Source organism: Prosopis cineraria, unplaced genomic scaffold, assembly GCF_029017545.1.
Source record: "Prosopis cineraria cultivar Desert tree isolate PC_DT_omini unplaced genomic scaffold, ASM2901754v1 PC14, whole genome shotgun sequence".
NCBI lineage: Eukaryota > Viridiplantae > Streptophyta > Magnoliopsida > Fabales > Fabaceae > Prosopis > Prosopis cineraria.
In genome coordinates this window covers 3289004-3310319 of record NW_026555345.1, presented here as the reverse complement: position 1 = coordinate 3310319, position 21316 = coordinate 3289004, and the positions used below count along the sequence as shown (strand labels likewise).

Sequence of the window (21316 nt, the reverse complement as noted above, 5' to 3'; positions counted from 1 at the left end):
TTGATACTTTTTAACTATTAATTACCATTTGTAATAAAAAAATTTCTTGAGCATCAAATAATATTTTTAACAATTAATTATCATATTTAACTGTTTAAAATGAATATAATATATTTAAAATATTGATTTTAAAATAAAAAATTAGCATAAACAATTATAGATAACATGTTTCTAATTGTATCGTATTTTTATTTATAATTTACAAATAATTAAACTTGAGAAAGATAAAAAAACTTAGGCAAATTTATAAAAATATATATAATAAATATAACAAGGCTTGGTTTGATTTGTTTAAGTTTCTAAAAACAAAAATCTAAATCGAATCAAGCCAATTGATTTTGTTAAAAAAAAAAAACCAATTTTCATTCATAATTGATTTTGACCAGTTCATATAAATTTGGTTTTGGTTGATTTGGTGTAATCAATTTGAATTAATTTTGAACACCCTTAAATTCAACTATATCCTACGAGTAAATCAGCCAGCTAGTTCCCTTCTCAATGCACATGCTGGAGGGAGTGTTCTTATAATTTTAGAGATGAAATCTCTCTTTTTTGGGCTAGAACAAATTTTGATTTATATTTTATATTAATTTAATACATTTATTATTGAATATTACGTTATATTTGATAGTGATAATTACTTATTAGTTATTGAACATAAATAAATAATGTTATTATTTAAATTGATAAGTTAATAATTTAATTTGGACTATATACGATAAAATATAAAAGTGAAATTAGAGTAACTATAATGTGGGTTCATATTTTGAACAAGTTCAATTTAAGTAGCATTTGGCAAGCTTTATATTTTTTAATATTTTATCATTATTTTTTAAAAAATATATTTAGAAGACTATTTTTATTCTAAAAAAATATTTAAGATACGAATATTATTTTTTTCAAAAAAAAATATTTACAATTCAATTTAAGTAAATCATGTTGAATAGATGCTTTGGGGGACAACACTGAACACATATAGATATATAAAAATGTGATTCATAGAATGAAGTTTAAATAACATGTTTTATTTAAAATTAAAATTTTAATTCTCAGGAGCATAATTGAAATAAGATCGATGTGTGGATATTAGTTATCTAGTTATCAAAAATAGCATCCATACGTTAAAAAAATAGTATTTCTTATTTGATCGGAGTCCAACTTCAAAATATTACAGATATATTATAAAAGGGTTATGACCAACATGCTTTTACCTCATTATCTTATTCTCAAGAATTGACACAGAATTAAATTTGATGATGATGAATTCAGTTGACAATGAATTATCTGGTGAGAACATAAGGAATCTATTTTTAAAATATTAGACAATATGTCAAGATACCATATTTAAGGAGGGTTTTATAATATTAACCAAAAAATAAAAAATTGAACCAAAGAAGTATGAATTATGATAGTGATTAAATTCTTGGTGGAAAGCGTGCTCTAAACAGGTGTCCTTAATTGTTCTCGGATTAATCTGAGTCAAAAACTAGAAATATTAAAAAAAAATTTGAACCGTGATGGATTGAATTAAAAAAAAAAGACATTTGTGATGATTTTAAATAAAATTAAAAGTCAAGCAATAATTCAGGGGAAGACTGATCAAAGTATCAAACCGACCATAGAAGATGTACGAAAGAGGGAAGGGCGAAACCGGTGGGCTTTGTTTTGTTTTTTCCCCTTATTTTCCTAACAGCCCTTTAGAATGTTAGACTGGGTTTGGAAATTTTCAAAGTCGATAATGGGGTTGCCGTGGAAAATGATTAAATAAGGCAGGGCTAAAAGCAAGGTACCTAAAATTAGATCGATTATTGATTCAATTATGACATTAGGTTATAGGTTAATGATTCAATTAGGATTGAATCGAGGGTTAAATCGACGACAAATCAATTATGATTAAAATAATATAATTTAAATAAAACAACATTGATTATAAAAATATTTAATCAAATCCAACCATTAAAAAGTATAACAATAATAAAATACAAAATTTTAAATATCTATCATTATAATTACAACCCTTCAATGATTAAAAAGTTTTAAACTAATATTCACCAACACCAAAATCATCATTAATTTCATTCAAATCTCCAAACTTAAAGTAACAATCAGCCAAAGTAAATAAAAATGCAAAGGGGAGAAGGAAGAGAAGACGAGATATGACCTACAGAGACTAACATAATGCAAAGAGAATGCAAGCATGAGCTAAGATGTAGAAGACTTCAGCAGCAAAGGTGAGGAGAGAAAGAACGTTGGTGGCAGACAACGAGACTCAAGCACGAGTTGTTGAGCTAAGCTGTCAAGTTGGGCTGTACGCTGTTGACGACAAGAAGAGCTACAGCATTTTATTAGGTTTACGACAAGCAGAGGTTTACAATGAATAAAGGAGAAGAGATAGGGGTGAGAGCCATTGGCCAATTAGGTTAGGGCAAAAGATGAATGTTTGCATTGATGCACCCTGCTTTGCCTCTTATTTCATTTTTTGTTTTTCATTTCTTCATTCAATTTTAGAATTTGAAAAACTTCAAAAAAAATCCCCCAAAATAGTATTTCTGGAGGTTTTGTGGAAAAAAAAAACCCTACCAACCGATTAGGTTAGCCAAGTTATATCAAGTTGATCGGCTCACTCTGAGTCAACCACTGATTGGGTTGGGTAGAAACCCAAACTGATAAAGAGATCAGGTTATCAATTTACGAGTTGACCTAGCCGGTCTGGTCCGAATTTTATACCATGCTTAAAAGTGTTTATAGGCACAATTGACAAGTCTCTATTCACCATATTTTTAAATAAGCAAATTATCATATTGATTGGTTGGCTTATCAAGCTGGCAATGATAGTTTCAAATCTAATATTAATATTTTTAATATTGATTGGTCCAGTTTTACACACATTTCCTAATACATAATTTTAACTGTGACCTTGTCAATTTTAAAAACAAGAAAAAGTATTATTACCTCAAATTTTGGCTTGTTATAAAGTTCAACCCAATTTGCTTGTTTATAGGATCATGCCCCAAAATTTGGATAATATCTTTTTATTTCAAGTTTTCAATATCACGATAAAGATAAAGTAAAAGTATATTTTTATTTATGAATTATTTTTTGAACAAAACACCTATTATTTTAAATATTTGTCATAGAGATTTTGCTCTTAAAGTAATTAAAACATAACATGTATACTTCTGACATTAAATAGTCTAACATTGACCATTAAAAATATTGACTGAGACTTAAATTTGACCAAAAATATTACTTATTTTATCAAGTGGATTCAATTTAAGGTACAATTTAAAAAAATAAAAATAAAAATGAGGGTAATTTTTTTAATTTCATAATGAATTTTAAAAACATGTTGGTCTTATGGTCTCATAGAATTTCAAAATTAATTGGTCTTCTTTAGCAAACATGATGCTATGTAGGTCATTGATTGTGATTTTCCTAATAAAAAATGTATAAATCAAAGTTTTAAAGGATAAAATATAAATTTTTTAAAGTCTATATTGCAAATATAAAATTAAATAATCCTTATTTCTCACCTTCGTCGTCTAAAAAATAAAATATTTGACTATCATTTTGAAGTAGGCTCACCTGATGGAAATGGCAGTGCTCTCTCAAATATCTTACCAACCTCATTTTAATCTCTTGGGAATGAGTGGCAAAAGGGCAAAATAAAAGAGCATTTGTGCATTTGAAAGTTTAGCGGTAAATTCCTGCAATAAATAATAAAAGTGAGACAAGCTAGACTTGTATTCCTGGCTTTCATACATACAATAGTGTTTGGATCTAATATTATTATTATCTGTTTTGAAGAATTGAATAAATATTATTAAATAGAAATAACATTTTATAGTGAAAGGGTAATATAATTAAGCAGGGCAAATAACCACCAAATAAGCTGAACTTTCCCCAATAAAAGGTATGCTCTTTTCATCAATGAGTTGCGTTTAACAAAAATGATTAGTTCGGTGAAACAAGGTTAAAATTCTTATTAAGAAATGTACCCACATTTAATGCCTAATCATGCCTTTAATAGGAGGATATATATGAGTAATAAAAAATGCATGCTTATTAAAAGAGGACATAAATATAAGTAGGAAAAATTGCTGAAAACACTAACCATAAATTTAATTGCTCAAAGGGACTTGGAAAGTTTTCTAGAACGAGGTCATTTGGTGGCATAAATTTGGAGCTTCAGATGACCGAAATGCCTAATCGAAACCTCCCCTCTCTCCTTTATAGCATTCATCACAATTTTGACTAACAACACTTGTAACATCTTAAATTTTAATTCCCTAATTAAATTAATTAACTAAGGGTAATTTGGTAAAATTGGGTTTTAAGTAGCTTAATAAAGGTTAGTGATGGCTGGTAGGCCTAATGGTTTTGGGCATAGCTTATGGATCAGGCTTGAAAGTATTTTATGTCACCTAGCCCAAATAAGAGAGCAATTGGATTGGGCCCTCCTTATGCTATCTATCGTGGCAGAGGCACTATGTGTCATGGCGAATGGTCAATTTTTTAAATAATCAAGTCATGATTTGTGATTGTAGAATAAAGAAGGGGGAATAAATTGAAGAAGGGTGACGGGAAAAGCATTTAGTCTGCCAAGGCATGAGTCCTTTAACATTTTGAAGTTGTTTCTAGCTTGGTTTCATCTTACCAAGTCATCCATTTCCTTTTCTCTTCCCTTTAAATGAATTTAAATCAAGATTTGAGGGTTGGAAGATGAACATTTATGGACTTAGGGTTATAGGTCTGAACCTATTAGTCTTAATAGAATGAATAAGAGTTGCTTTAATATTCTAAATATAGTTTTAAGAATTTTACAAGGTTGTGAGCTTGGATTTAGGGTTTTGGATGAATCCTAGCCACAATAAGTGAGGCTTTAAGTTGTTGGGAGATATATTAGTTGTTATCTAAGTAAATGGGAAACTCATTAGGTGTGAGTCTGGATTTGTAATTGGGAAATTAGGTAGTCAAAGTATGAGTTTAAAAGTTAAAAGTAGTAATTATATAGTTGATTAGTGATGAAGATTGTTATTACTTGTAGATTAATATTGTAGCACGTCATTTGAGCTCACTGCAAGCTCGAGAAGCAAGTTGTTAAGGGTAACATTTGAGTTCTCAAGGGTTTTAGGTAATCGGAGAAATTCCATGTCTTGCTATTGCTCATTACATTAATTATGGTATTTGTGAAAATTGAATAACATGTTTTCTTTTTAAATAAACTCATTTATTATTTTAAAAAATGAATTACATGTGTGGCCTTTTGCATCAATTGAGACAGATGATTTTGAAAATATTGTTATATTTTGAATGATTAGATATGAGAAATGGAGATAATATGTGCCTGCTTATGTTAGCTTAATTATGTTAAGAATTGTTAGTATGTATGGTAATGATTTGATTGATGTTGGATGATCATATTTTAGGTAGGAGGTTGCCCTAAGAGGAGTAAGTATTTTATTTCTACATAAAATATAACCAATACCATAAGTGGCCTTATTACTTGGTTTTAAGTTCAAGTCTTCCTAAATTTCACTCAAAAATAGGTACGAGTATAGGTTGCTCAGACTCTTAGTCTTTAACTCCACCTTGGATGAAGGGAAAGGCTTGCAACACCTTAGTAGATTAGAGAATTGGGAGAATTCGTGGTCCAAGAATAAGCATAACACATTTGGATGGGTAGCTTCTTGCAATTGGTGGGCTTGGGCTAGTTCATTCACACAGACTTAGTCTTATTGAATTGTCAGCTCACAGATTCAGTCAGTAATTTATAGAGGAGATAAGGAGTTCTTGATCATGCATCCATAATATCATGTGACATGATATTGGTTTATATGTTTGATTGATTTTTATATGCCCACATTGCGTGCCAATCCTACATTACACAAGCACTAACTTTGGAAAGTATCAAGGGAAAGCTCTGGAGTTTTAGGAATCCACATTCCTATTATAGGCCTCCTAACCTAGTTTATATATGTGTATATTAATGATGATATTTTCAATTGGGATAATTCTTTTGTTTACTTGCACCATTTCATATTATTTTTGTTGACTTGTTGTATTTAGTACCTTCGTCTTGTCAGATATATTGTTAATCTCTAGTCAGAACCTAAATATTGGTGCAAGTAGGTTTATATTTATTTGTAAGGATGTAGATGCATGCCTAATGACTTTTATGCTATTTTGCCTCCTCATGATTTTTTATGAATTGGGATTTAGGAGTGATAATGTGAAATGTATTGTAATTGTGTAATGTGGTGCATTATATAGGTTGTCCTAGGTATTTGTGGTTTGGTCTAGGAGGTTATATATGCTTTTAGCACTTGGTTGGCCTTTTTTGACACTTTAGAAGTGTTTATGTGCGAAAAAGGAGTGTTTTTGGTTCTGAGTGTCCAATCTATTGATATGATATAATTTTAAAATAAAACCAATACCATTAGCTAGTTTATAGAATGAGCTTTCCACGGACACCTTGATCACCCCAAATTGAATGTCAGATGTAGACTTGAAGTATGTCGAAAGTTTGCCCCTTAAGTTATTTCATGATAGCATTTTTGTTGATAAATTATGTGCAATGCACTACGACACACAACACAGAGAAGGTCACGCCATGGTGCATTGGGGCATGCTGTGGAGGATGGTTTTGAGTGTTATATAATGACATCTTGACCCTTTTTTATGATAGTTTTCAATCTGAAGGGTATCTCATGCTTCCAAATGCTATTGAGAGTCTTATTTAAGCCTATTTAGGCCTAAATATGTTTTGAAATGTTTATTATCTTGGGATTCTAATGATTGGTTTACTTATACTTTATTATAATAGGTTTTTTAGATTTTTGGTGTACTAGTAGCTATTAAAATGGTCTTAATCTTTTCTATCATAGTAGAGTATATTCTTTCATTATAAGGTCTACTTATTTTTTTTATTTATTTCAAGTACAAATTATAAGTTTAATTTTATTAATCATAGTAAACCTTTAATTTAGGTATTTTTCCATTCTACTATGGTTAACTCTTTTTAATTATAGTTAATTTCTTTCTACCATGGTAAGTAGTTAGGGCATAATCCCTAATTCATGGTAGGGTATGGTATTATTGTTAAGTTTGTGGAGTTAATAGGGCAAGATTACAACACTTCTACTTCTTTATAGATGAAGCACTATGTTCACTTGCAACTCCTAGCTTTTACACCTCCCTCTTTACACTTCGTCTCCAACATTGAGACTCATTTTGATTCTCTTGTTGAGTTGGCCTACTAGGGATGCTTGAGTGTGAGAGGAAGATTGATTCTTTGCTTCAATCACTGTCGACTGGTGCATTGGTTCTCTCACAGAGATTTGCCAAAGACAGTACACTGATGTCTCGCTCACTCTTGTCACTAAAAGATAACATACTAATTGAGAATTTTAAAATTTATTCATCTTATATTTTGGGTTGCAAAATTTGAAATTGAAGAAGCAAATTATCAATTTTTTTGGTCATAATGAGGTTTAATTAAGAGATCTTATTATCTAGGTTCTCAGTGTTGTTTCTAAAAATTTGAAGGGCAAGAAGACGAGTAAATGAACTATTCTCTACCACAAGAAGTAATTTAAGTCCTATGAAGATACTTGGTTAGTATATTTTTAAGTGATCTGGTTTATGTATTATGAATCCTTTGCAATGTGTCTCAATATAACTACACTATTACTATGTAGTCTTAGTGGGATCCTTTTAAATTGAAATCATTCTTGTACAATTTAATTTCTAGAATAATGTACAAATTTATGTACCTTATTGAAATAAAAAGTTGTTTAACATAAGCCATTACAAACCTTCACACATTTCCCTTGTGGACAAAGATTGCATGCTTCCTTAATAATATTTGGTCAAATATGTTGTTTTTATGGGATTATGCGTAACCTGTTCACTTAACAATCCAAACATGTTTAGTCCCATGTAGGCTCAAATTCATTGACTTAAATAGAGTTAGTGAAAATTGTTTGAACTATTTAAACCTAAGATTTATGCCGCTATGCATTTTTTGTTTGTTGGGGAGCATTTATGTTTGAAAAATAGACATTAATGAGGTGGTTGGAGGTTGTTTAATGCTCTTAATAATAATTTAAGGATTCATTGAGACTAATAGAAGTTAAAGAAAGTTAATATACCCATTAGATGTGCTTAAATCTTAGAGATTGTGATTTTGTGTAGCTAAAGTGTTGAGTTAGAGAGTTGAGAATTTGTTGATGAGGATAAATTTTTGGCACCATTCAAGCTTGAAAATAACTTTGAAAATAATTGTTATTAAGGGGTAAAATTTTTAACTTCTCAAAAGTTTGAATATAAGATTTAAAAATTTAGTTTATGCATTTGTAGGTTAATTAATTATCAGTAATTGCAACTTGTTTTAGATATGAGCTTACTTTTGAACATGTGTGAAAATGAAAATTATGGCTTGTAATTGATAATGTCTTGGTCCAAGGAATAGTGCACAATATGGAAGACCATTCAATAATGAAGAGGGATCAGCAATATCTACAATAACAATGTCAATAAGAATTATTGCTTTGAATTATGTTATTTGTCAATTAGAATGCTAATTGATTTGCTTAATTGTAGAGAGACCATTTATGCATTGCAACTATAGTGGGATTGTGTTTGTAGACTATAGGTTTGAATTGTAATATTATATTTTAATGAAATGAAATGAAATTCAATCTGCCTTGCTTAAGTTTCATTGTTATGCTATTCAGTATATAAGTTGTTCATAAATTTCATTGTCAAGTTGATGATTTAGGGAGTTCTTTTCATTTCTAACACTTGGTTTTTAGAATATCAAAATATATTTTTCAATAAGATACTGTAATAGATGCCGGAATGTTTGAAGGATCACTTGGAGTAATATTTACATTTTCTACATTAAAGGCTATGCACATGGGTTGCAGTTTTAATGGAAAAGAGAGATGAGGACATTTTGAAGAAGTAGAAGAAGATTCTATTGAATCATATTCTCAAAGCTTGTATAGATAATATTTTGTAAAGATTATATAGATGATATTTTTTTTAGGTTTTTATCTCCATGAAATTGTTTCTAAATGTCAAGCACACATGTTTTTGTGTATCATGTATTATATTGTTGTAATGCAATACTATGAAACACCGATACTTCAAGTTGCCTGACGCATTCGTATCGGTATCATATCTAATATCGATACTCATCAATACTTCTTCAATATGTATTCATAAAGTATTAAAATAATATCTTTCAATTTTAAAAATTTTAATTTTTGATATGTATATGATACTTCTAGATTGCTAATTGATACTTGAAAAATAAAAATTTTAAAAAATTAAATTTATTAAAACTTGCAATATTAAATTTTTTTATTACTAATATCATTTTTTGATTTGCTTTCAAAGTCAAAGATTAGATTTTCCTTAAAAAATAAGTTTTAAATATAATAAAAAAATTATTACATATTTTAATTATAAAATGTGGAAATATAATTTTATGATGATTGAGAAGGAGAGAATGTTGATGCTATACCTATTAATAGGGATTAGATGGTAAAAAATTGGGTATAGATAAAATAAAAATACAATTAATGATTATATTTTACTTGGTATTATTGTAAAACACTATATATGTATACTAATTTGAATTTTTTTGAATTAAAATTATATTTTTAACATTTTTTATAAATATACATACACATATAAAAAAACGTATAGTATCTTATATTTTTAAAAATTAATGTATCGATGTATCGAATACGAATCGTATCTGATATGCATGTTAGCATCCATGTAACCTAAATGCAATATAGCTTCTTTCACAAGGGCTGTAAAAACATTTTACTATTTAATAATAGATGAATTTGTTGGTGTTCAATTATTATTCTTTGTGCTTTAAGTTAGTGTGATTAAGCTTTACATATAACAACAATGACCATTGAAAAAAACTTCTAGTATTTTTATGAAAAATAACATAAATTTTCATAATATCCATTTGTGTTTTTATGAAAAATGAGCAAATTCTTAAAATATTCATTTATGTTTTTAGAATATCAATAAGTGTTTTTATGAAAAATGAGTAAATTTTTAGAATATCTATTTACATTTTCAAAATATCCTTTGATGTTTTCATGAAAAATAGAAACATTTTTAGAATATGCATTTGTGATATCATAAAAACATAACATTGGTAAAATATTCTAATATCAAATTTTAAGCCATATTCAAATATACATTTTGAATATCTAAAAATATAATTTATCTTTCATTTATTCGAATATGATTTTGATATTGTAAAAAATTACACTTAGTGTCATGTTTTAGAATTATGGGTATGTATTTTAAATCATATGTGACTTTTCTTTTACGATATGCAACCACCATTTGAGGAAATGCAATTTATCTTTCATTTATTTTAATAACTATTTTGAAAATCCTAAAAATTTATACTTAATATCATGTTTTAAGATCATATGCAGGTATCTTTGACTATATGCAACTTTTTTTTCACGATATGTGACTACCCCTCAAAGAAATTTAATTTATCTTTCATTTATTTGAATAATTATTTTAGATATTTTAAAAAATTGCACTTAGTGTCACATTTTAAAACCATATACAAGTATCTTCAACTATATGAGACCATTTTTTAAGATATGCAACCACCCTTTAAGGAAATATAGTTTTTCTTCCATTTACTTAAAAAACTATTTTAGATATCTTAAAAATTTATACTTGGTATCAAAAACAATGAATCATATACAAGTATAGCCACTCTTCAAGAAAATATAATTTTTCTTTCATTTATTCAAATAACATTTTGGATGTTTTTGAAAATTTATACTTAATATCATGTTTTAGGATCATATGCAAGTATCTTCATTCGTATGCAATCTTTCTTTCATTATATGCAACCACCCTTTAACAAAATATAAATTTTCTTTCATTTATTTGAATAACTATTTTAGATATCCTAAAAATTTATATGTTACTTGACATATTAACATTGATGGATTTGTTTAACATATTGACACAGAATGACCATATTTTGCATATTGTCATCGTATTATTGACAATGAATGATATTGTAACTTATTGACAACGACAAACCTTGTGTAGCATATTGATAGTAAAGAACCTTGCTTAACTTATATTTTTTAATTATAAGGGTAATATGATCATTTGGAGCTCCGAATTAATGCCAATGAAGGGCTTAATGTCTCGAGTCTTTCTCAGCAAAATGAAATCCAGTCAAGTTTTTTTTTTTGTGACAATTTTTCCATATAAGAAAGCATATACTTGTTCATGTCACTTTCATTATCAAATACTTCCATCCATTTAAAAATATAAGGCATTTTTGAAGGGTTAGATGTTTAAAAATATAAGGCATTTTTAGTTTTTTGAGATGTAATTATTGCTTTTTTTTTCTTTAAAAATGTCCCCATTGATAATGACTTTATATTTATTATAGGGTGTTTAATAGGAGTAAATATGAAAAGATAAAGTTAGTTTGAAAGTAGGTAACAATTTTATTGAGAGGTAAGATTCGATTAAAAATGTCTTATATTTTTAAACGAAAGGAGTACATAACTATATAATTATAAAAGATTTAATCGGTGAATAAAAGCATGTTACATCCGCAAGGTTAATGATTTCAAAAACTTCTTATGGAAAAAAAAAATGATGGTGAACATCTTGGTTTTACTTTTTGTATTTCATTCCAGGAAAGGAGGCAGGCTTCCTGATTCTTTATGGAAAATGAGTGAAAAAAGAAACATGTTTGGGCCATTCTGGTTGACAATTAAATTTATAGTTGGAAATGTGAACATTTCTGATCATTCATTGGCTTTTTTTTTTTTTTGCCTTGGACACGAAGACAAGACCACCAAAAGCCCACTGGATTGATTTGGGTGAAGTTTCCATTAGATTATTTTATTTTATTTTTTAAGTTCTACCCAATGATCATTAGCCATGGGTGTCTCAGCTTTATCCATAGTTCAAACACTACATAATTAGTTTACAAGGTCAATTTAATCACGTAAAGCTTTTTCTGGCTTCTATCATGTTCTTCGAGACTAAGGCAAATTTTGTGAATGAATGCGCCTCATATTTTTTAAAATGTTGTTATCACTCGTTTCAGTGTGATGTGAAATAAGAAGGGAAAGGAGAAGGGTGAAAAATACGCAAATCTTTATTAATCAATCAATATTTATTTATAATGAGAAATCTTTGAATTATTTATATAGTCATAACAATATTAAAAATAATAATTTAAATCATAATCATAGTCTTAAAATATAAATAAAAAGAAAGAAAACAAATATAATCTTTTGGCCAGAACAACAAAGTTAATCTTGATATGTTTAGATATCTTTCTTTGCTATAATAAATTAATAATGCAACAGATTTTAAGATAAATGGGATAAATACAAAATAAACACATTATCTTGAGAAATAATCTAAATCAAGTAAATATTGTTCAACCATTTCCCCACGTTTGGAAAAACAAATCATTCATATTCCTGCAATCTTATTCATGCTTCTTTAAAATTCAGCATTCTTACCAAACCTATCTCTAAAATTAATTATTCTACCAAACATAGCCTACAGATGTTTTTTAGCTGAAGGTTTTGAGTATGTCATAAGTAAGCTACTTCTAGGTATTGTCCGAAGCGTCACATTCAACGCTCATCAAGCTGGGAACAATTATAACCTTTCATTTCAGTCTTATTTAATCCTTATCATCCATTTAAATTAATTTTTTTAAATATTTTTAATATTACATTTATTAAAATAAAAAATATAAAAAATTTAATATTAAATTTAGACTATTTAAAATACATTTAAATAATTAATTTATAAAATTTATGAGATTTTTAATATTAAATTAGATAATTTAAATTATACTTGAATTCGATAGAGTCTAATTGTATAATCAAATTATAAAATTATAATTTTTTAATATTAAATTAAATTATTAAATTAAATTTATATTGATCAGATTGATAATAAATAGATATATTAAAATTTTAAAATTTTTTATATTAATAAATATAATATCAAAAATATTTAAAAATTAATTTAAATAAACGATAGATATTAAATATGATTGAAACAGAGGACCAAGATTCCTTTTGACGTGATGAGCACAGTGCTCATCGCAAATGAAGAGCACCCAGTGCAATTCTTGGTCTGAATAGGTGAGATGGAGTTATTCTCTTGCTTTTCAATAACATTATAAGCAGATTTAATGATATAAAAATTAATTTGAATAAAAGTGTTTGAAACGGCAATAAAAACTTTATCTATAGATGGGGTGGGCAGAATTGAATTTTGAAAATAAAAGAAAAATCCATATAATGATAAAACTTAATTTTTTATGTTGGGGGAGATCTTTATAAATTTTTAAAGTGAAATGAACGGGAGACTAAACGGTCATCAATTGAATCCACAAATTTGCCAAAATTGAGATTTTCTATTTTTGGCAATGAAAGAAAAATAAAAAACAAATATTTAAAATATTTCAAGAAAAATAATAAAACATGTAATTATGTATATTATTATCAAGTTATTAGCAAAACGTGAACTGTCAACGTGGAAAGAACGACGCCGGTCCATTATCATTAATAAATTTAGAAAAGCCTCGCCCAAAAAAAAAAAAAAATCTAACGTGTTTTTTCTAATTTTTAAAAATCACAAACAAATTCATTATGATGTAAGAATGCTAAATAAAGCTTAATAATACTCCTTCCATTTAAAAATATAAGATATTTTTTAAGGAGTTAAATGTTAAAAAATGTAAGGCATTTTTAATCATTCGATGTCTAATCATTGCTTTTTTTTTTCAAAAGTGTCTCTATTAATAGTAATTTTATGTTTATTGTAGAGTGTTTAATAAGGATAAATATGAAAAAATAGAGTTAGTTAAAAAATAGATAACTATTTTATTAAGGATAAAATTTAATTAAAAATATCTTATATTTTTAAACAGAAGGAATAGTATACTTACAAAAAATGACCCTTATAATGTGTAATAAAATTGGCTCTTTTTCAGCCCAAAAAAATTTAACAAACTTATCTTTTTAAAATAAAAATATAAATATTTAAAAATATCATTCATTTAATATAACTTTAAATTTACATACTGAATTATTATACTACAATCATTTAATTTTCTCTTGAAAGATAGTATTAAAAATAAGAAAAACATAACATTAAGTACATTGCTTGCATTTTACTATTATTCCTTAAATATTTTTTAGTATTTTTGGTTCATAATTTTTTTATTTTTTTATTGATTTAGGTCCCTTCATGAATAAAGTATAAAAATCTTAGAGAGACCTAAAGCAATGAAAAATAAAAGTGTAGAGACAAGAAATATTAAAAATATATAGAAACCAATAGCAAAAAAGTTATATTTTTTTAAAAAATATCATTAATAAATTTTTTTTGTTAAGTTGTTTTGTACGCTGAAATAGCAGAATAATTTTAAAATTGTCTTATAATATAAGATAAGGTAAAATATTCTATTATCAAATTATCAATGGTAAAACAAAAGGACTTGTTTGAGTTAAAATACTAATATCTTATTGGTCTTATGACGTTATTCCATCACTGATTTGGTTTTTCTAGTTGGGGCTGTTATAGTTTTAAATCTTTTTAAATTATATTTTATCAATATATTCATTAAACTACATTCATATGATTGATAATTATGTGTTGTCTTGATAATTAGTGCATGTAATTCAAATTCAATCCAATCCGACTGACCGTATCCATCAAATTAATTTCCACGCTATATCATGCTCCTGAGTTAATTTTATCTTATCATCAATGTTTTTTTAATGTAAATTATGCATGTTTATAATATTAAAATATTAAAGTAACATGTTTATCACAAAATATTTTAAATTTAAAATTTTCAAAAATTATGAATAATAGTTTTATAAAATAATCATAATAAAATAATCATTAATTAATTTTTTTCTGATCCATTTAAGTTTCTACATTTTTAAATTTAAATTTAAATGTTTATTTGTAATTGAATGATGATATGATTTATTCATAAAATTTATTTATTTTAACAAAATAAATCATCCAGATAACTTACCTGATAATTTTTCTTTATTAACTGATTAAATTAATCCGCAACTTTTATCTTGAAATCTTCACCTCGTAGTTCAAATTCAAACTACATGTAAACCCTTCCGCTTTCTGTCTCACATACAGTATATGTGAAATTCTCTGTCATTGCCTGTTGGATTTCTAACTTACCTTTACATTGCCACCAAGTTCTGAGAGCGCCGTCATCATCTGGGCCCCAAAGCATCTCAGATCGGACGGTTCACATCGGCCTCGCCAGATTGTGCGCGCTAGGGTTCACGCTTTCTTCCCTTTTCAGTTTTCCCTATATACTTCTCTTCCTTGCATTGACAACCTCTCTCTCAGTGCAGTTTAACCTGCCCTCTGGTGCACAACCTCCTTTGTTTTATTTTTTAACCGTTTCGTTATCCTCACACGCCACCGCTGCTGGTGGCCACTTCAATTTATCGTCGGATCTCCGACCATATTTATCCTTCACTCCCTTCCCTCTCCTCCTCGCTCTTTTCGTCTTTTCCTTAAAAAATCCCAAAGGAAAATATCCTCTGTAGCTATCGGCTTTGTGCCTTTTTTACTCATCTCCTTCACTGCGTTGAGTTACGCAGGTGTCTGTTCTTCCTAGGGTGCGTTTTGTTTTGAATAACTAGAGGAGAGGGAAGAGAACCATAGAAAAAAAAAAGGCAAAAAAGGGAAAACTGAAAAATTTTTGGGGAAAAAAAGAAAGAATTTAGCAAGTCCATCGGTCTAGTTGTTGTCGGTTGACATGGCTCAGGTTCAGATTCCACCTCAAAATGTGATACCAGGAGCTAACGGTGCTCCAGCAACTGGCGGGGCAAACCAGTTCGTGACGACGTCGCTTTATGTTGGAGATCTTGATGTGAACGTTACAGAATCGCATCTCTACGATCTGTTTAACCAAGCTGGTCAGGTTGTCTCCGTTAGGGTTTGTAGGGATTTGACCAGCCGGCGATCACTTGGTTATGGATATGTCAATTTTAGCACGGCGCCAGAAGGTTAGTTGTTTGTCGTGCTTGTCTTTGATGTCTGATTGATGTCTTCAAAAATCTTTCTTCTGGTTAATCAATAGATGTACTGGAGTTTTTGATGCATAAATAGTTGATATTTCATAGGGCTTATGAAGCACTGAGCTTGAACATTTGCCTCCCGGTTTTGGAATTTATTTTCTTAATGAATGACGCTCGTTGAAAAGTAAATTAATTTAATGAATTAGCTTCAGGCATCCTTCTATATAATTGAGGGCATCATAATTCTTTGCACATTGCACCTGGATTCTTCATCTTAATTGTGGTTAATTCTATTGGTTTCCATTGCTAGTGAGTACGCCATGTTGCTTTAGTGAAGTTTGAAACCTGAATAGGAAATTGAATAATGGAATCCCTAGATGGGAAAACTGAAAAGACACATTCTTGACCTACTTGATGAGCAAAGATGTGCTGGTATCGTTTGCTTGTTCATTATTGACTATTGATGCAGTTTTGGAGTAAAAATGTCGTGCATATTACATCTCATCTTTTCAAGTAATTGGACTGCACTCCTCAATTGATCTTCGTTCATTTGTCCTATTTCATTGGCCTAAAAAGGTCCATTTGTCATGTTAAAAAATTAAAAAAAGCTAATGATTAATAATTAATATTCAGTACCCTGTTTAAGGAGCTGAGAGTTCTCTCAAGGATAGAAGCTTCCTGACCATTTGTCGAACAAACCTTGATTTATCTTATACTCCCCTAATTAAAAAATGTAAGATAGTTTTAACCTAATTTCAACCCAATAAATTAGTTAATTGTCTTCAGTCTTCAAACTAACACCATTTTTTCATATTTACCTTTATTTATTAGGATATTTCACTTAAAAATAAATATAAAGTTATTTATTTATTAAGAGTATTTTTGGAAATAATATGTTAATTACACTTTGAAATACTAAAAATGTATTACATTTTTTAACACTTAATCCTTCAAAGAATGACTTAAATTTTTGGACAGAGGGAGTAGATAAAGTTTTATTATTGCATATCTAGCTGGTTTGGATAAGTGTAGAATTTGTTCTGCATATTTTATGATCATGAAAGACACTTGCCAGTTGGATGACTTTGTTGTAACCTTGGTTTGAGTGAATGGATGCTTATTGGGATACATTAGCTAGAGACGATATTATGCAATTTTTTGGGGGCAAAATTGGATGCTGTAATAATTGCAGTGTATGTGGTAGTTGTGACTTTAGAAGAATGGTATAGGAGACATTTTTAATGCAATAAAGTTCTTTGTTATGAGGTTGTTGGTAGCATGATTTTCAGTCTAGGCTTGTAGACAAAGCTAGACATCCAAATTTTTCTATGTTGTGGAGGTCTTAATGGATAAGGTATCTCCAGGAAACTTGGACCCAACACTAAGTACTCCTAACTTAGTTTCTTGTTGTCTCATGGACATCTATGCCTAAAGGCTTCATTATTTATGATCTAGGAATGGTTTTACTAGTATATTTATTTATTTATTTTTGCGATCTTGTGAAATAGGCTTAGGGTTAGTGCTTTTTGTTTGTAGACTCTTTTCATAAATACACACACACACTTCTATATCTAAAACCTAAAACGAGTCTATCAGTGTGTATTATATAGCATTACATACATGGTTGCTGCAAACTCATGTTGAAGGACTGGTGCATGTGCTACTCTACTATTGTGCAGTTTAAACCTAAGCAAATAGAAACCAGTGGATAATTAATAACATCTGCAGAGGTTTGCTATTGAAATCCTAATCTTCAATTTGGGCGTGATTTTATAAGTTACCAATCTTCTCTCGATAACCTTTGAGATTCGTATCTAATTATTAGCAGTTTGCTTGATCTTTATTTAGACGAGCTCATTATGGTGTTTGTTTTTGAAACTGATAAAGTCAAATTTTGACACCTGTGTAATGCTTAACTCAGTTTTATCTTTGCTGTGAATCTGTTTATAATTGTTATATAAACATTTCTTTTATATCACTTGCCTACAGCTGCCAGAGCAATGGATTTGCTGAACTTCACTCCTCTTAATAACAAGCCCATCCGTATTATGTATTCACATCGTGATCCTAGTATTCGAAGAAGTGGGGCTGGAAATATATTTATTAAGGTACGCATGTTTTGGCTTCTTTTTTCCCTTGAAGTGGTTATCTGTTTAATGTCTTGTTGGGTTCTGACTTTGTTAGTGCTTTCTTCTATTTTTGCTGGGTCATTGCAGAATCTGGACAAGGCAATTGACCACAAAGCGTTGCATGATACCTTTTCTGCATTTGGGAATATCCTTTCTTGCAAAGTAGCTACAGATTCATCTGGCCAGTCAAAGGGCTATGGTTTTGTGCAATTTGATAGTGAGGAATCTGCTCAAAAGGCCATAGAGAAGCTGAATGGTATGCTGTTGAATGACAAGCAGGTGTATGTAGGACCCTTTCTCCGTAAGCAAGAGAGAGAAAGTGTTGTTGACAAAACAAAATTTAACAACGTTTTTGTAAAGAATTTATCTGAGACAACCACTGATGAAGATTTAAAGAGAATTTTTGGTGAATTTGGAACAATTACAAGTGCTGTAGTTATGAGAGATGCAGATGGAAAATCTAAGTGCTTTGGTTTTGTGAACTTTGAGAATGCTGCTGCTGCTGCTAGGGCTGTTGATTCTCTTAATGGGAAGAAAATTGATGACAAGGAATGGTATGTTGGAAAAGCTCAAAAGAAATCTGAAAGGGAGCTTGAATTGAAACTTCAATTTGAACAGGCCATGAAAGAAGCCGCTGATAAATATCAAGGGGCTAACTTGTATGTTAAAAATTTGGATGATAGCATTGGCGATGATAAACTTAGGGAGCTCTTCTCTCCATTTGGTAACATTACCTCATGCAAGGTATGCAGGATCTTTATTGGTTTCACACAACTCTTGACTTGTGGAGTCACTAAATTCTCCATTTGACTTGATAGGTTATGAGAGACCCCAATGGGATAAGCCGGGGATCAGGGTTTGTTGCTTTCACGACTCCTGAAGAGGCTTCAAGAGCTGTAAGTCAATATAATATTTTATATGTTGGAAGGTGATTTTCTTACTAGTTAGAAAATGGTTTTTATTTATTTATTTTCTCTCCTTATTTTGTAGCTTTTGGAGATGAATGGTAAAATGGTTGTAAGCAAACCTCTATATGTTGCTTTAGCTCAACGTAAAGAAGATAGAAGAGCTAGACTGCAGGTATGTGTTTTGTGGAGTTGAGTTATCTTTTATGTGATTCATCCATAGCTATGCATTAATGAATCTTTTATAATAATTTGAAGTTGAAATGTGTAGAAATGCTTCTAAACTTTTTCAGTTTATCCGAACGCATAATGATCACATGGGATTTGTGTTTTTCCCTTTTTCAGTCAGATCATATGATTTGAGTATAGATTAGAAGAAATGGGTAGTTTGTTGGGTTTTTCTTACCTGCTTCATGTATGTTCCTGATGAAAATCCTCATTGTCTGTGAACTGGTACAAGAGACATGAATTTTGGCGTGTTGGATCTTGTTGCATGATCAATTTGATGATCTAGCTATGTTGAGGTTTGTAGTTACTAGGTTACTGAATATGTCTGACTACTGACGATCAATTTTTTAAATTCAGGCTCAATTTGCACAAATGAGGCCTGTTGCAATGGCACCATCTGTAGCTCCCCGTGTCCCAATGTACCCCCCTGGTGGTCCAGGTATTGGGCAACAAATATTTTATGGTCAAGGCCCTCCTGCTATCATTCCTTCCCAGGTAATTCCTTTTTTGCTGTTTCTATTCTACCTACACTTCAACATGGTCAACTTATCTTGTGACCTGGAATTTTCTACTCCCACAACTCATCTTATTGTTTTCTGCTTGCCTGCTACTCATCTTATTTATCACTGTTCTGAACTCGTCTTACCTGGCTATCGGATCAGCCTGGATTTGGGTATCAACAACAACTTGTACCTGGAATGAGGCCTGGAGGTGGTCCTATGCCAAATTTCTTTGTGCCAATGGTTCAGCAAGGACAGCAGAGCCAGCGTCCAGGTGGAAGACGTGCAGGGGCAGTCCAGCAGAGCCAGCAGCCAGTTCCACTGATGCAGCAGCAGGTCAGTGTTGGTAAAGTTTTGTCATGTGTTCTTATTCCTGTAAACCAACTGTCCTGTTAGAGACATGTTAACTCATTTTTTGGGAATGATAGATGCTTCCAAGGGGGCGTGTGTACCGATATCCTCCTGGCAGGGGTCTGCCTGATGCTCCTATGCCAGGTGTTGCTGGAGGCATGTTTTCTGTCCCATATGATGTTGGTGGAATGCCGATTCGTGATGCCACACTGCCCCAGCAAATACCTATGGGGGTTATGGCTTCTGCCCTGGCAAATGCTACCCCAGAGCAGCAGAGAACGGTAGGCATTTTTCTCTCGAGTTATTCTTTATTTAGGTGAGCCATAGGTTGATTAGAGTTAAACTCACCCACTTTTGGCTGTTGACTCTTTGTAGATGCTGGGTGAGAGCCTTTACCCTCTTGTGGAACAGTTGGAGCCTGATAATGCAGCAAAAGTGACAGGCATGCTTCTGGAGATGGATCAGCCTGAGGTTCTGCACTTGCTTGAATCACCCGAGGCTCTGAAATCAAAGGTGGCTGAGGCAATGGATGTTCTGAGGAATGTTGCTCAGCAGCAGCAAGCTGGTGGAGCTGCGGATCAATTGGCGTCACTATCACTTAATGACAATCTTGTTTCTTGAGAGTTTCATGTTTTGGCACTAAACTAGCGACGGTTGGATTGTTGTTGTAGGCTTGGCGTTGACTCAGTTTTCAGGTTGAGTTTGTGCACCGCAGTAGGTGCTGCTAGCTTTTGGTCTCTTATCATTCATCATCCCCTTCGATTGGAGGATCCCTGTCAACGATTTCATTTATGCTTTTCATAATTTGATGCCTTGTTGCTTGGATTGCCGTTTGATGGGCATCAAGTTAATAATTTTGGTGAGTTCAAGCTGTGAAGATAGGAACGTAGCGGCCATCAAAACACAAACATCTCACTTTTCTCAACAACTCGATTGCTAAGTTGTCTAGATATGGTTGGGGAAATTTCGGGATGGATTTGTAGTCTCAATTTCAAAATCACTTACCATTTATTGAATGTTTTCCGGGTACTGTGTAATTGATTGTTATTTGTTTAGTTTAATCTAATATCACTGTAGTT

General features: G+C 30.3%; 1 protein-coding gene across 1 annotated transcript; it reads left to right on the top strand.

Annotated features, from left to right (window-relative positions):
- The first annotated feature begins 15430 nt into the window (after positions 1 to 15430).
- Positions 15431 to 21274, top strand: LOC129293366 (polyadenylate-binding protein 2-like). The gene is made up of 9 exons (XM_054931289.1): positions 15431 to 16112; positions 18114 to 18232; positions 18341 to 18997; positions 19072 to 19149; positions 19244 to 19333; positions 19744 to 19881; positions 20049 to 20222; positions 20315 to 20518; positions 20613 to 21274. Exons 1-9 carry the CDS (start codon positions 15863 to 15865, stop codon positions 20856 to 20858), a joined length of 1956 nt encoding a protein of 651 aa, XP_054787264.1. The 5' UTR covers positions 15431 to 15862; the 3' UTR covers positions 20859 to 21274.
- Positions 21275 to 21316: the final 42 nt, after the last annotated feature.